At 38.0% G+C, this 16,538-nt stretch overlaps 1 protein-coding gene across 1 annotated transcript in view; it reads right to left on the reverse strand.

Annotated features, from left to right (window-relative positions):
* Positions 1-5,718: 5,718 nt before the first annotated feature.
* LOC139973386 (prostaglandin reductase 1-like) overlaps positions 5,719-16,538 on the reverse strand; it is a 38,763-nt gene continuing 27,943 nt past the window's right edge. Inside the window, exons 2-10 of the mRNA XM_071980037.1 lie at positions 13,549-13,666; positions 12,961-13,006; positions 11,507-11,563; positions 10,881-11,045; positions 9,875-9,992; positions 8,997-9,161; positions 8,434-8,545; positions 6,940-7,058; positions 5,719-6,422 (exon numbers count right to left, since the gene is read on the reverse strand). Of these exons, the coding sequence (XP_071836138.1) occupies positions 6,312-6,422; positions 6,940-7,058; positions 8,434-8,545; positions 8,997-9,161; positions 9,875-9,992; positions 10,881-11,045; positions 11,507-11,563; positions 12,961-13,006; positions 13,549-13,654 (999 nt within the window). The 5' untranslated portion in view covers positions 13,655-13,666 and the 3' untranslated portion in view covers positions 5,719-6,311. The remainder of the gene's footprint in view (positions 6,423-6,939; positions 7,059-8,433; positions 8,546-8,996; positions 9,162-9,874; positions 9,993-10,880; positions 11,046-11,506; positions 11,564-12,960; positions 13,007-13,548; positions 13,667-16,538) is intronic.

A 16,538-nucleotide genomic window follows, 5' to 3' on the forward strand; every position in this document is an offset into this window, starting at 1 on the left:
GTAACATTTGGTACATAAATCACATGAAGGCGGAGAGGAGTAACCCGACTGGACTAATCTTGTGGTATGTCGGATGTTCGATGAAAACAAAGGGAGCAATAACAGCAAGTAGATGGAGGGAGGGTGATATTTGGTTCATCTAGTAGGGGTAAATGTAACTTACATAATGTATGGCGTCGGTCATTGGACACTGTGGGATGTACTTGTTCATATTAAAATTGATTTTTACCATGATGTTACAGTATAAACAAGCCCGATTCTTTCATTGGGTCCCGGAAGCGAATATTTCGGCTTTCTAGAAGGGCCCAAGGAAAGAGAACAACTTGTCAGGTATACAGACATACGATCAGTGCCGGATTTAAACTTTTTTTGGGGGGGAGGGGGAACTTCACGTTCGGTGAGTCCCTCATGCACAGAAATTGAAATACACAGCAAAAGACCAAATTGACACATCAAAGTCACTTATTTGCATGTAATTGCAACTGACCAGTTATTCATACATAGAAAAGGTTAAATGAGTTGTATATCTAGTAGTAAATACAAGCCAGCAAAACCTTAAGTAGACTTTTCAGATAAGACAAAATTACAAATTAATAAAAAAACTTAATAAAGGAAATAATTTTTTTAATTACTATATTTTTAGTATAGAGGGGGCCAACATGTGAGCCCAAGCAGAGCCGTATATAGAGAGAGTTTGGCCAACTGGCGATTTGTGACGTCACACGCAAACCATGGGCATCAAAATAGGTCCAGTTGTCGTTACCAGTTGCGCGAAACACGAAAAACACCACACACAATATATAGCAGCTTTGCACACTGTGCTCGTTGCGAACAAACGAAGCGACTCAGAATGTCAGATTTTGACAGGCATACGAGGAACAAAATGGATATCAGGTAATGAATTAGAGTATGCGTTAGTTAATGACATTTACGTTTATCTTCACACCTGAAATGCATAGAAAACTAGCTGAAAACTTGTCATTACACTTGTTTTATTTTACGCCTCATACTACTAGTCCTACTTTAGTCATACAAACGGAAAGCACACATCACAGTCCTGGCTAGGCTAGATTACAGACGCACAACTATAGCATCAGGCCTACATTAATAGATCCTTCAATTAAATGAAGTAGGCCTACACATAAAATGACAATTTATGCTTCACTGATCTTTTCAGGTTTGCCAAAAAGTAGTTGTACCAGAGGTCATTGTATTAAACTCCAGAAGTTACATAGTAGGATTAATATTCGGCATAACTTTTTCTCTAAAGTCTAATACAACTTATACAAGGGTTGTGAATGGATGGAATGGTTTGCCTGAGAAGGTTGAATTGCAAGTAGTGTGAATGGGTTTAAGAATACTTTGGCTGAGTACATTAAGCATTGTAATTGGGTATGACATTTGATGGCCTCGGTTTTATTCCTCTCATATAGCCTAAGGGTCCTTAATGGGGACTTGAATGTCTCTCCTGGTCTTTTTTTCTACTAAACTAAACTATATACTTGAGTGTAGGAGTTAGCAATAGTTGGGAGTCTGTGGGCAAACCTAAGACTGATATTGTGGTGTTAATTTCTCAGGAATGTAGTACTAGGCTATAGTAGGTGCAACAGATTGAATGGGTCTGTCGAGAAAAAAAAACCCTGCAACAACTGAAGACTGGTGTATGTTGTAGCTTATGTATTTTCCATTAACATATATACTATAAGGTCATGTCCTTAATAAGGTTTCATGGATCACACTGACATAGTGTGCCTACTTGTCAGTGTTGTCAACTGAGCACAGGGCTGATGACATCATTCAGTTTGTTACTATGCAGACAGCAAATGGCCATAATGATAATTATTAATTGTTACATATTCTTCATACTGCCCTTACTGGCCTTACCTGAACAGTGATGTATAAAAATGCAAGAAGTCGTTAAGCTTTCCATTTAAGAATCGTTTCAGCCTGTCCTATTTCAAACATATGATTGGCAGGTTTCCACGTTACATAGCTTATCAAAATGGAGCTGTTCTGTAAAGCAAGAAAATCACACATATGCATGCATACAAACACACTCATATATAACAATTTCTGAATATCTTTTCAGCTGCCCAAAGGTACTGGAATGCAAGCTCTGTTGGGTGAATTAAAAAACCCTCATTGTACTCTTTTATCATGGTCAGCGTAGCTGGAACCAACAATGATGGTGATGTGAATTTGACAGTACCTAGACAAGAATTCAATAGCTGCTTTGTGTTGAAGTGGGTTCAACTTGCTCAAGGCCATGACAGGATGACGACTAGACATTAGGATGAATTATCTGTTGCAGAGCTCTATAAACCAGGCAGTTGTTAAAACATCCATTGGGTGACCCTCACAGTCTACCAGCCACTGCATCGCAGAAGCAAAATGAAGTGTGTGTGAGAGTGGAATGGTATCAGTGTGGCCTCTGTCAATTTGGCTTCAAGTCTTTGTTTTCTTGAAAGCTGAGAAGATCTTTCAGTGGTTTCACACTGACCTCTGTACTTGACAATTCATGTGTATTTGCCAGCTCAGGAGGAAGCCAGATTTTAATTACATTAACCAATGCTGACTTTTTTATGGACATGTGGTACATCTGCGAGGAGGTGAAGGAAGCAGTTGGAGTTGCATGGATGTGGAATCTTGTTGATAGTCTGGCAGTCTTATCCACAGATTATCCCAAAGCTTCTCCACATTGCCACATTCAGAACTTATTACATTGATAAACTTGAAAATTGCAGGAATCTAACGAAGCACCCATCAAGAGAATTTGTTTGTATAATTATTGAAAGCTGTGACCTTCTGATGTGACAGACTAATGTGAAATAAAGGGCAGTAGATTACTTTGTAAATGAACCTTGTTATTGTTTGATTGTATCTAATGTTTGCAAAATTTTAAGTTGCATGCTACCAATTGAAACATAATTCTTTCTCTATTAATGGGATATAAATACTTCTCCTTAAAGGGTGTGGAGACTCCCGCACAAAGAAACGTCTCATGCCGGTTATCGGACCTAGTTTCGAATGCGGTGTAACAGAAGTGTTAGACACCACCATTGATCCCAGAAAATACACACACAGCTTGCTACCATCTGTAAATAGACATTAGTGTACAGTCAATACAAACATCACAGTCAATACCCACAACACAGTGCACATAGCAGCGTGGACATCTCAGGTCTAGATAAAAGATAACAAGGTATCAGGTTTCATTACTGTCTGCATTTTGTAGCGACACAAAAAAAACTTCACTTGCAAGCAACGGAAAGTAAACTTTTTCAGAGCGCGGCATGCGGTTTAGGGCAAGTCTTCAATACCTTTAAATATACTGCATTGGTTGTTGTCACTTGATCATTTGCTTGTGTGTGAGCTAAACAGCTTAAATAATATGTAAAAAAATAATACAAACTTTCAAATTGCCAGATATTTACTTGCTCAAAATCATTATCCAATCATGATTTGTTGCTATCCTTGAGTCCATTATTCATATGTTGTGGCACATTCCCTTCAACTCTCCATGATGAAGGTAAAACCTTATATCTTAACCAACTGCCATTGAGTGTCCATTTGAAAGTTTCAAACACACAAGTGCATTGATTAAAACAAAGACTTTATTGCTGTGGTTGCAGGAACTGGATTTCAGTCTAGTAGTCACTCACCAGGTTTGTCTTTATCACAGTCTGCTAACTGTGGCTTTTTATGTTAGGAGTGTTTCTTCAGAGCACATGTCACCTTTGATTTGTAATAAAAGTCCTGAAATTCAGGGAGTTAAAATTTACTGTCTAAAGATAATTTAAAAAGATTTTTTTTAACTTCAATCGTCAATGTGGGTGTCAATTAAGGGAATAAGGAGGTACTGATGCAACTTTGATAAATGATAGTTGACTGCATCCAAATTAAACCAAGGCCTAGGCTATACTTTTGAAGAAGAAAATATTAGGCTGAATTCATGTTAGCCTAAAAAGGCTAGGCCAATGCTGACAATTAACACAAACCAAGATCATTTAACCATTTGGGCACTTGTTTATGGCATACTAAAAGGGTCTATATAATTAGGCCTGTATGTGTACACAACCCACAAGTTGCCAATGAGTATAGACCTAGCCTAACTAGTTTAGGCCTAGGCTACTTTGTTTTCCATAGACCTTATACTGTGCCATATTATGTAATGTGCTATAACAGTTGTAGTAATAGCAAGAATGGTCCAGGTCTAACTAAGCCCAGGCTTAACTTATGCTTCAGGCTTAACTAAGGATTAGGGCTTTACGTGATGCCTAGAGGCTAGCCCACCCTTTTACATTAAACTAAAAGTGATACTTTTTTAGGCTAGGCATAGCCTAGGCATACAATAACTAGGAATTAGGATAACTATATGTGCGACTGAAACTGCCATGCCTATGATTAGAAGAGCTGGCATAATTAAATCGAATTTGTGGATCGTAAAACGAGAGAGAATAGCCATGCATGTAATTACAGAAACCAGTCTGAACGTAAAATTCTCGCATTGCTTGTACATTACTCGTATTACACTAGGGCCTATGGCTAGTATGGGCCTAGGCTACACAGACTTTTTTCATTAGATCTCCATCTTGTTCTTTCTACTTCCAAAAAATTCCTCTTCTTTTATGGTCAGTCGGAAAATCAAACAACAATATCCATGTTCTGACCGATTGCAGCATCCCCAGCACCATTTCTTTCATAATTTCGTACTTTTTCGTGTACACAAACGATAGTCTATACACTGTGAGTATGCGTGTCGCCTGCTAAAAAGTTTTCAAGTGGACCTATTTTACCACCCTGTGTGGGCGTTTTCCCTCTCGACCAATCCAAATCGGTTACATGGTTGGCCAAACTCTCTCTATATACGGCTCTGAGCCCAAGGCAATTGCCCAATTCCCCCCCCCCCCCCCCTCCTATAAATCCAGAACTGCATAAGACACTTGTTGGATGTATTTGTTCACCTATCCTTGGTTTAATTGAGTAGACCTACATTCAATCTTTTAAATCAGAATAAATTGTGGCCCCTAGTATACCTATATATATTAAGATATTGGAATCTCGTACAAGCTCAATGACTGGGTTCCCAGTCTTATATACTTCCACGGAATAAAGATGCTTAGAGTCACATCAAAGTTGCATAAATTCAAGAAATATTTCACAAAATTATGACAAGCTTGTGTAATCTTGCAAAAGAAGGTTAGATATTCTTCGGTTAGTAACCAAAGATATTGGTCAACCATATATATAATATTGTGTTTTTAATTCTTTCTTATTATTGTTTTATTCTCTTTCTATATAGTGCATATGAATATATATATGTTATAGTATTTGCACTATATAAGGAACCATGATGATAATAATAATAATAAAAACCAATAGCTAATAAAATTTTACATGATTATTTCAAAATTGTGGATGGTATCCACACTCATAAAACAAGTTCAATGAATTAATTATCTTATTTGCATTTACCTATGATGTTAATCAATTTGCAAACATATGACTAACGTCATGTAACAACTTAGTTAAGAGGAGACAAAAAAGGAAAACTGGCGAAAACAGGAAGTTTAAAATTTGTAAATATGTAAAAATATTCCAGTATGATATTTCTTGGTGGTAATCAGTACAAAATATTGTGAGATTTAATGTAAACCTGTATGTATATCTATGTATATAAATCATTAGATTATTTTAATCCGTGTCGGATTATTTTAATCCGATTCCGTCGTAATTGCAAAGGAATTGTTTTAGTTTATCTGGGACGGCAAATCGTTTCTGATGTTTAAACCGAATGGTGCCGTGGTCTTTAAGTTTAGTTCCCAGAAATTTTCTTTCCTTTCCTAGATTTATCTGTCCAAGAATCGTTTTGGTCAATGGCAATAAAACGCAAATCCTCAATTGAATGATTTTGGAGATTGAAGTGACTTGCAACAGGTTGGTTGATCTTTTTTGTTTTGATCGCCAATCTATGTTGTGTCATTCTCATTCTTAGAGTGTTTTTTGATTCTCCAACGTATTGTTAGTTGCAAATATTGCAGTATATGAGGTAAATGAAGTTTTTGGATAGGCAGTTTATTTTATGCCGAATTTGGAACGTGCGTTTGGTTTGGTTGCTCTAAAAGGCCCCAGTCGATATATGTAATATATATATATATATAAACTGATAAACAACAAAGTCTAGACAAAGTGAGACCATGAAATGGTTTATCAACAATGTGCGCTAGAGTATGCTTCGGAGATGAGAATGTTTCTTGGACAAGCGGTCGGACCGACGAGACGAAAGACGAGGCACTTATTTTTCTCGTCACCTAGATATTGATCACGACTTTGCCAGTACTCTTGCCGGTAAAGAGAGCCATGAATGCATCGTACATACTCTCGAACCCCTTGTAGGCAGTTTCCTGATATTTTAGTTTTCCCTGTGAAAGACATAAAGAAAAAAATTAACACACAAACGATAACTATAATTATTTACTTAAAACAGAATACTATACACAGTGCACCAGGAAATAGCCGAACAGTTGTTTGAGTTTCGATGCCAAACAAACAATGAACGAACCAATCAGTCACATGGTTAATATAACATTTTGTCAGCTTTATTAGGGCACAATTTGCAGGGAATTTTTTGGGGTGTCTGGTTGCCCCTATTGGCAAACCAGGCCTTACGTTTTGGTTGTCCCAAAAAACAATGTAGCAAGATAAGTTAGAACGAGCAACATGTAGGAGAGACGTGTAGCTTTGGTGCATAGCACAGGCTTTGGGTCAGTAGCACTGCCCTTCGGTTGGATCATAGGAATATATTCTTCTCTAAGAATCACAAATATTTGTTTAAAACTATTTGAGAGCACTCTTTGGTTGCAATTTCTCTCATTACATGATGACAAAAGGAGGCTTTGTTTTTAATCTTTATTTCTAATTGATTAAAGGTGAACTGACCTCTTTAACCCATTCTGCCATCTCCCTGAGTGCAGGGTCCCTCTTTGCGTAGAAATTGGTCCCCACGAAACCCTGGATCCTTATACAGTTGTAGATGAGGTGGTGGACAAATTCAGTCACTAACGGAAAAAAATTGAGAGTATGACAGTATGATAAGGTGGAGAGAATAGAAAACAACTTTGTGGGAACGAAATAATTTTGTCTTATTTGTTCTATTGCTTTTATATGACTTTTCAAACATTATCTAACAATATACACTGGCTACCTCCCACTGACCAACCCCTCCCCTGCCCACTTTCAAAAGAAACAAGAAAGGCTAGATTCCTCTTAGCGTAGACCTTTGTCACCAGACCACCCTGGATCTTAGCTTTGTTGTAGATGAGGTGATGGACAAATACACATGCTATTTGAACAGAAACAAGAGTAAAAATTAGGCATGACGCATGTGTCAGACAATTCCTGATCCCCAATATTCAAGAACCTTATGCCCATTTATATTAAAATCAACCGCAGTTATTACACCAGCATAAATATTCGTAACAGTATTAAAATATATCTCATGTGGCCCTCCTTCTCGTATAATTTTATAATATGCAAATATTAACCAGCACACCCAACCCCCCCCCCCCCTCTCTCTTCCTTCCTCCAATATTCCGATAAACAGTAACTTAAGAAATAGAAAACACTTGTGATGTGACAGAATTTTCATTCGGAGAGATATATTAACAATATCGAAACTAGCATTTAGTTACTCAAGGATGACTTAAGGCACAAAATTTAATTTTGATACGATTAATAAAAACAAACTTCCGTCGTCAGCCCAGGTTGAAATCTACACCACTTTTCATTTTTCAAGAATTGAATCTAATTCTAAGCATCCGAAGTACTTCAATTATAAAGCAGCTGGATGTCTTGGTCTAACACGCAGACCGATTAGAGTTTTGAAGATGCAACAAAAAACAACTCAATAGGAAAATTAAAAAATAATGCTTTTGTAGCCTCAAATTACATGTGTACAATACATAACAAATTTGTCAAGGACAAAATGGGGGGTGGGGGGTGGGGGGTGGGGGGTGGGGGGGTTGGGGGTGAGCTCTGTAGTTCATATGAAGTTAAACGAAAAAATCTTTGGGTTGAGTAAATATTGGAATTTATAGTACATCGGGTTAGCAGTGTACATTTAAGTCTGATCTGAGGAGCTGAAGTTATCATGACTGTAGCCTTAAAGGAGCAGTCCAAAGATGTACCATATATTTAAGGTGGAAATATCTTGAAAAAAAAAGAGAAAATTATACTGCAAAGAAGATATCCTTAAAATAATTTTTGATGTGATAAGTTTTCAGTTATTTGCAGAGATAAATGTCGAAAGACGGCTTAAATTTCACTGGACCACAAAAAATTAATAATATCACAATGTTGGTCGATTATAAATATATCTAAAGTTTACTATGATGGTGTAATCATTATCATTACATAGAATAGTTTGATACATACCCTTTGGCTTTGAATTTCCAGGTGAATTGTAGTTTGAGATGGCCCCACAAATAGCGACCCGGCCGTCCTTATTCATGTGGCTGTATATAACGGACGATGCTTCACCTCCCACCTGTTGAATAATCAAATGTGTGTGTGAGAAGATTCAGATGCTAGTGTCACATGTGACTGACATACGCAAACACAGACTAATTACCGATGTCTGGTCGGTGCAGTTTTCATGTGTTAATTGTCAGATTCATAAGCACCAGGGGTGCACTCTGTTCAATCATAACACTTGGGTAATACGCCCTCATTGATAGCGATACAAAGCCAGTTTATATGCATTCACACACAAGTAGAATCACTGTGGTCGAGTGGTACGGACTTCAGTCTGTGACAAAGGTCCGGGCTTTCATTCCTACTTTCGCCTGATGAGTCCCAAAAGGACCAAACCGGTCGTGAAGTAGAATTTTCTCGTTTGTTGAACTATTAATTTATTTTATATCTGTCATACCACTTGCTACACATTCATATTAAATACACATTAGAAGGTTCCTCATCAATATAAATATATGACTTACATTTTCAAAGAAGACATCAATACCATCTGGTGCTATTTTCTTAAGTTCATCTTTGAGTTTATCAGGAGTAACCGTCTTGTAGTTGTAAGCTTCATCGAAGCCAAGCTCTGACTTCAAGTATTTCACCTTTTCTTCGGTTCCTGCCGCACCAATCACTCTACAGCCCTGAAGAGAAATAAACACAGACAAATAAACATGTTCAATTGGGAAGAAGGAATAACTAGTATACAGCCAAGTAAATAAACATACAAACATTGTCATTAGAAAAGAAGGTACAATCACTCCAAAGCCTGTTTAACAAAACAAAACAAACAAACACATTCAGTAGATAGCAAAGGTGCAATCACTTTGCAGCACTGCAACTACATATACAAACACTGTCACTGCTGTACAAGAGAAAGTTCAGTCACTTTTCAGCCCACTGCAGTAAACAAAAATACAAACACTATAAATCAATAACCGAGGTTGGAGGTGGAGTAGGGGGCATAAATGGGGCTACACACACCCATAGGCGTAGGACCCCAATTTGATTTTGGGGGGGCTGTAACAACTTGCCCGAAAAATATAACCGTATTCCACCCGTTGATGTGCATATCATATAGGCATGCATCAGTTATAACATCGCATGCCAATAACATAAAATCATTTTCCATGTTATAACCCTTCCATCATGGTTATAATTATTGGGAAAGTTGTTACAATAATCATGATAAGAAAAATATTAGTTTAACCATTGAAAAACACATTGCAAATTATTTTTCTTTCAGTAGGTGCCCGAAAAATTCTCAGCATATTGCCCAAATTTTCACAAAAAGTTTTGTTTGGGGGGCTGCAGCCCCCCCAACCAACCCCCCCCCGCCTCCTACGCCTGCACTTACTTTCAATTTGGCAATTTGGCCGACCACTGAACCCACAGCACCAGCAGCAGCGTTCACATAGACAGTATCTGAAGGTTTAAGCTCACACACTTCGAGGATACCAAAATATGCTGTAATGCTTTCAGGAGAAGAAAGAAAAAATCACAAAAAAAAGGTTTCATAAATTTACATTTGGAATTGATTCACTTATATCCAAGTATGTTTTTTTATCTGGGGTAAGAAAGAAATCACGGAACTTTGCAAAAATTGCGGTATAGGCTCCAGATTGCGTATGCTACAGTGTGTTAGGATAATAGTTTTTGTCCCCGAGGTAGAAAAGAAATTCGCGGAAATAGCTCATGCCTGTTATATAACCAAATATGTTTTATCTAATATCAATGTGCTATTGAACTCTTCTCCTTCTACATTGCGCTGATAAAGGTTTCTGTACATTAATAAATTACATAGGTACCAAATGTGATGGTGGTATATTACACATGTTAACTTTTGGTTTATATAGACAAATCTTCCCCCAATTACCCCCATCGCACCAAAATACAAATAAAAAGGCAAAAACAGTTGCTCAAGATTGATCAATCTGCTATAACCCTGTTTCCATCTGTTTTTTATAAGTCAAGCTTCAAATATTAGAGAGAATGTTTTATTCATCTCCAGATGTTAGTGAAATAAAACATTACTGGAATTAGTACAATAACGTAAGCTTCAAGTAATGTCTACATTAGTGATAGCAGGAAAATCGACAACCAATCCAGAGATCAGTACGATTTCACATTTATGGACCCTTCGATAATTTCAACAACAACAAAATATGCGGTCATTCACCAAGGAAAGTTGTAATTACATATATTTCAGAGACAAATTTTCACCCTTTTATAAAGAGTGTGAAACATCTTCTATTTGTATGCAAAAGAAGCTGTACTTCCATATGACATTCAATTCCATTTTGTATTTATCAGAAATAGTCTTATGGAAGAAGGTTTATCCTGGTATGAAATGAATGTCTCACCCTGGCATTCCCAGGGTACCAAGTGCAAGTGACTGAGGTACCCCTTCAGGTAGTGCCGATACCTTAAGGATACTACTTCCAGGAACAACAGCGTGGGTCACCCAACCAGCGCGGGCCAAGCCCAGGTCACCCACTTTGGTCTTTGGATCCTTGCTTTCAACGACTCTGAAATGTTGATAAGAATACGACATATCAGGAAAGATAAAAGTTTCAAATGAATGAAAATAAAATAAATATCATGATGGTTTTATAATTAAATCAGTTATTTACAGGGTAATAGTCCTTCTCCCCTAATATTATTAACTTTATCACAGTAGGGAAGAACATTTTCTAGTTCATATTTTGTTTTCTTTTACACACTGCAAGTCATTTCTACAGAGACAAAGCTATTAAGAAATGTTTTAACAATTAAGCACAACGCATCAATCGGCTTTCCAGGGTTTAGAAGGAGGGCGCTGTTGTACGAGTTCTTTGTGTGAGATCTGTTTTTGCAGACATCTCAATCACAATTATATGAACAATTAAGGATGAAAACAAAAGAGAAGATGAAACAAGAAATTGGCGAATATTGTTGAAGAGCAATAATAATAATAAAAATAATTTGCCACTGGCTGGTTTGTACGTACCTGCCAAGCGCTTCCCCGATCATTGTATCACCTTCGTTCATTGCACTTGCCCCTCCTCTTTAATGCACCAATAAAAGAAAAATGCAAAAATTAATGAGAAAAAAAAGCCATTTTGTTTCTGGATTGTGTTAATGCAAATCAGAAACTGATTCAGAGAAAAGAATTTGTGTTTCTGTTTGGTGCTAATCATGGGTGCAACCACATACACTTATATCTGGGGGACCTCAGCCCACCCCCTCCCCTCCCCAACCAAAGATAAAAAATCAGGGAGGTCAGAGCTCCTCCACTGGCATACCGACTATATCAAAAATCCTATTGTACAGTACATAAATTTAACACATTTAATGTGCGGTACAATCTTATCAGTCAAAACTTATTGAAGATTGTTTTAAAAGTTCCAACTCATAGTGAGCACCATTTTTCATCTAAGCACCCTCTATTTTACCCAAAAATCTCTCAAGGGCAGAGGGGGGAGGGGGGAGAAGCCACCCCGATTTTATCCCTCTCCCCAAGTAGATAAGTGGTGGTTGTGTCCCTGGTGTTAATGCAGACTAGGAAGTGATGAGCTAGTTTATATTCAGAAAACAGATAATTTAATGCCATCAACCCAAACACTATTCTTCGATCAACTCGTACAAATAAATGCCTTGATCGACACTTCCCAACAGAATCATTTTTAATAGGATATTGGGGATCTTCGTAGAAACTTATCCCCTTGTTCGAAGGATGCAAAATTGGCTGCGTATAAAGGTCTCCTCCTGCCAGTATTGGAATATGCCAGTTCTGTCTGGGATCCCCACCAAGCTTTCTTGCAGCACAACCTCGAAAACATTCAGAGGCGTGCAGCCCGTTTCATCGCTTCAGATTATTCAAGAGAGCCGGGCTCTGTCTCATCTCTTTTACGGGACCTAAACCTGGTGCCCTTGGCAGAGAGGCGCAGGCAAAGTAGAATCATCTTATTTGCTAAGGGCATCCATGGTCAGGCTCAGATTCCTATTGACTGCCTAAGGAAGCCTCTGCGTAGGAGTCGGAACATGCACGATATGCATTTCTGCCAATTGTATGCCAGTACCAATTGCTATAAGTATAGTTTTCTTCCAAATACAATTAGGGATTGGAATAGTCTGCCTTCAGACCTCATTAGTAGTTCCAGTGGTTCTGTGAATCCTGTCACTCATATCAGTACTCGTGTCAGATTTAACTAATTACTCTCTTGACGTGTGTGTGGTGAGATATTGTCCCTTTTTGCGGATGTGTCACCGTAACGAAGACGAAGACGAATGTTGTATGTATGAACAATAATCAGTCAATTTTGTCAAATTTTGCCTCATGAAAGGATCTGTATAAGTTTACTTTGTATATTCACCAACAACCATTTCTGACATACCTCATGAAAGGAGGCTTATACTTTGACTCTTTATGTTCATTTAATAAGAACCAATACTGATTTTTACCTCATGTAAGGATCAACTGTCAGCACCACTGTCTCCAATAAAACATCTGTGAGTAAAGCAAGAGAAAGAATCAACTCAATATTAAGATATAAGAGATTTTCCTGGAACGAACTGAGGGGTTATAAATGCATTATGAAAATTCCTGCGCCTTTATAAATTCTGTAAGAGGACAATAGAGCTAGTACTGCAGTGACAATAATGAGCTGATCATACAGTGCTTAATTACACCAAATGGGAAATTAATACAAATACACTATATTATTGCATACATGGCATTTTCAAAGCAGGTATCGGAGGGATCGCAGGTATCACGTTAACAGCTCCCTGGTCAATTTGCTATTTAAGGATCAAAACAAATCAAAGTGTTACTCTCATTATGAAAGCATTATATCTCAAACATCACACCTAAGAAAAGAATAATGGATGATGTGTCCTGTAAAAGCTCACCCCCTCTGCAACCCTTGCTGAACATAATGAGAGGTTGATGCTTTATAGCACACTGGTAATCTACCTCTCCCTCAACCAGTACCCTCCCCCCCCCCCACCACCACCCCTCATTAAGTTCAGTTCATGTCAATTGTAACTTACCTCCATCTTTCAATTTTGGAAGATCAAACTCTTTTATTTCTAGGTCTGTACGCTTTGGTAGACCATCAAAGTGCTTTACGAGCACCCATTTCTTTCCTTTGGCCATGATACTGTTATTCTGTGCATGAGGGAAATAGAATATCATGTACAGATTAAACAGAAGCACATAATTATTGCAGCAATAATTGTGGCCGATCTAGCAATGTGTTGATGAGCTTATTATGATTGAGTAATGTATGACTATTAGGTACACTGTGCACAATTGATGCAGTAATATGAAGCTGAATGCAAACAGGATCTATACAAACCAGGCCTCGTCAATGGCGAGTAGAGTTTTGCGACTGGCGAGCAAAAAATGCATTACGCTCGACATTTTGGCGAGTGGCTCATTCGCTCACTGCCTTTACACGATAGGCTTACCAGGAAGCTGCGTTAGAGTAGCAGCTCTCTGGGCTTACTATTAACTTATGAGCCAATCAACAAAGGCCTATTGCCTAATGTTACATATTACAGTAGTATCATCATTAAGTGCACTGTTACAAGTAGGTCCTAAGGAACAGCTCTGTTCACCAGCTCGAACTTATTTGATACTTATCGCTCAAACATGATGCATGATAGGTGTAACCAGAATGGAAAACAACAAACTAAATAAATAAATGGGTAACGACAATACAAACAGGGGTACCTTGTGTGTACGATCGGTACAAATGGAAACAGTAGTGTCAGTAGGTTAACCGCAATTGCGCAATAAGGCCTATCTGACCAGCGTTACCAGCGGCAAATGACAAAAACGGCTAGATTTGCAAAAGTTAAACCCCAGAAAACGCTAGTTATAGATTTTCATGAACATAATGTAATGTAGCCTATTACCGTCCATCACACGTTGCACTTAATCATATGATAGACATTTTTTTATGATTATTTTAACAAATTTCAAGTCATAATGGCTCAGAATCATAACAAAACAACTGTAGAATCAGCAAAATTACAACTACTTCAGACGAAAATTACTATGCAAGAAACGATTCTCGTCTCAATCCGCGGTAAGGCTGTGTACGTCGTGTGTACATAAACTCACACAATAGCCCACAGTTCGCTCCTCACGTTTACTACATGCACATGTGCGCCTCAGCTGTACGTACGTTCTGCATTATTCATAATAAATATATCGACCGCGAAAACATTGTGTAAAAGTAACATATAAATAGGTTCAGTGTGTTGCCAAGCGGTAATTTCACCTCGAATGTTTCGGATACGTGCAATTTTTTTGTGAACCATCAATTTCGGGCAAAAAACGCTATATTTTGCCAATTTTGAAGGAAAAAAAACGTACGCTAGAACACAAGAAAGTCTAAAAACGCTAAAAGTTTATTGCAGTGAACTTGAAGCAAGTCCATATCGTATTTTTGTTCAACGACCAATCTCAATGGGAGGTAACTGTAACATCGCTCAATATCTTAACGTGCATTATGTACAGAGATTTTTCAGGCGCGGTGACATTTTACGAATATCACAAAATTCACAAATACAAACAAGTTACATTGTATATATAAAGAGAGAGAAATTAACATTAATTAGTAACAACTTACAAGTACTGTAAATTCACTGCAACTGGACTTCTGAATGCTCAGTTTGTTCCGCAATCTGCAGAAATGAAAACTTGAATGCTTCGATGAGTAAATATACTGCTAATAAGAGCAGCAAGCAGTCCTGTACACCAGTTACACAGTATTCTGCTAAACTGCACAGTCATCATGAAATTTGTACAAATATTTAAACAAATTGAATACAATCTACTGCAAAGTTGATGATGCGTTATACATCTCAGGTCAAACTGTTTTGCAAGGTACCTGGATTTATTGTCACTGTGATTTATATATAAAATGTGCTTTGTCACTTTGAATGGTACAACCTGCTGGTATAACACTATCTGTGTATTGGGCATGACCATAGGCGTAGGAGGCGGGGGGGGGGGGGGGCTGCAGCCCCCAAACCTAATATCTTCGTGAAAATTCGGGCAATATGCTGAGAATTTTTCGGTCACCTACTGAAAGAAAATAAATTGTAATGATGTAGCTAAAGGAAATAAATAGTTTAAAAAAATCTCCTTGGTAATTAAAATAAAGTTGTAAGCTTGCCCGACTAATTCGCCATTACTAATGTAAAAGCCTATATGATATGTACATTAAGTTGTTGAAAGCGCGCGAAAAATTGTTGTTATATTTTTCGGGCAAGTCGTTACAGCCCCCCCCCCCCTCCCCAAAATCAAATTGGGCTCCTACGCCTATTGGCATGACTGTGCAAAACACAGTTAAGTGATATGTGGCTCACTATTTATAGTCCTGTGCACACCAGGGGGTAGGAAGCTTCCAAAAAGTGGGGGGGGGGGGGCACAACATCACGAGGGCACTTTCTCATTCCACAACCACCACTCGTAATGCTATAATGGTGTTCCACTTAATGGGAACCTCATCCAACGGGATCCTTTTCAATGGGATTTTAACGGGATCCTGTTCAATGGGATTTTAATAGGATCCTGTTCAATGGTATTTTTTCGGGACCTCATCCAACGGGATTCTATTCACGGGACAATGGGATTTCAATGGGGTTCTGTTGAAAGTGTCCAAAATACATGTTGGAATCAAGTTGAGTCCAATTCTATGGGACTCAACGGGACTTGTGGGAATTTTCTCCTGGGGAGGGGCCTCCAACATGGGAGCTGGCCCAAGGCAATTACCCCATTTGCCGCCCCACCCCCTCCTATAAGTTTGGAACTGCATATTAAAGACACTTGTTGGATGTACTTGTTCACCTATTCTTGGTTTACTTGAGTAGACTTACATTGAATATTTTAAATCAAAAGAAATTGTGGCCCCTAGTATACTTATATATATTAAGATATTGGTATCTGGTACAAGTTCAATGACTGGGTTCCCAGTCTTATACACTTCCATGGAATGAAGATGCTAGTAACATAAACAAAAAAGATA

Source organism: Apostichopus japonicus, chromosome 9 (genome assembly GCF_037975245.1).
Source record: "Apostichopus japonicus isolate 1M-3 chromosome 9, ASM3797524v1, whole genome shotgun sequence".
In the NCBI taxonomy this organism is placed as follows: Eukaryota; Metazoa; Echinodermata; class Holothuroidea; order Aspidochirotida; family Stichopodidae; genus Apostichopus; species Apostichopus japonicus.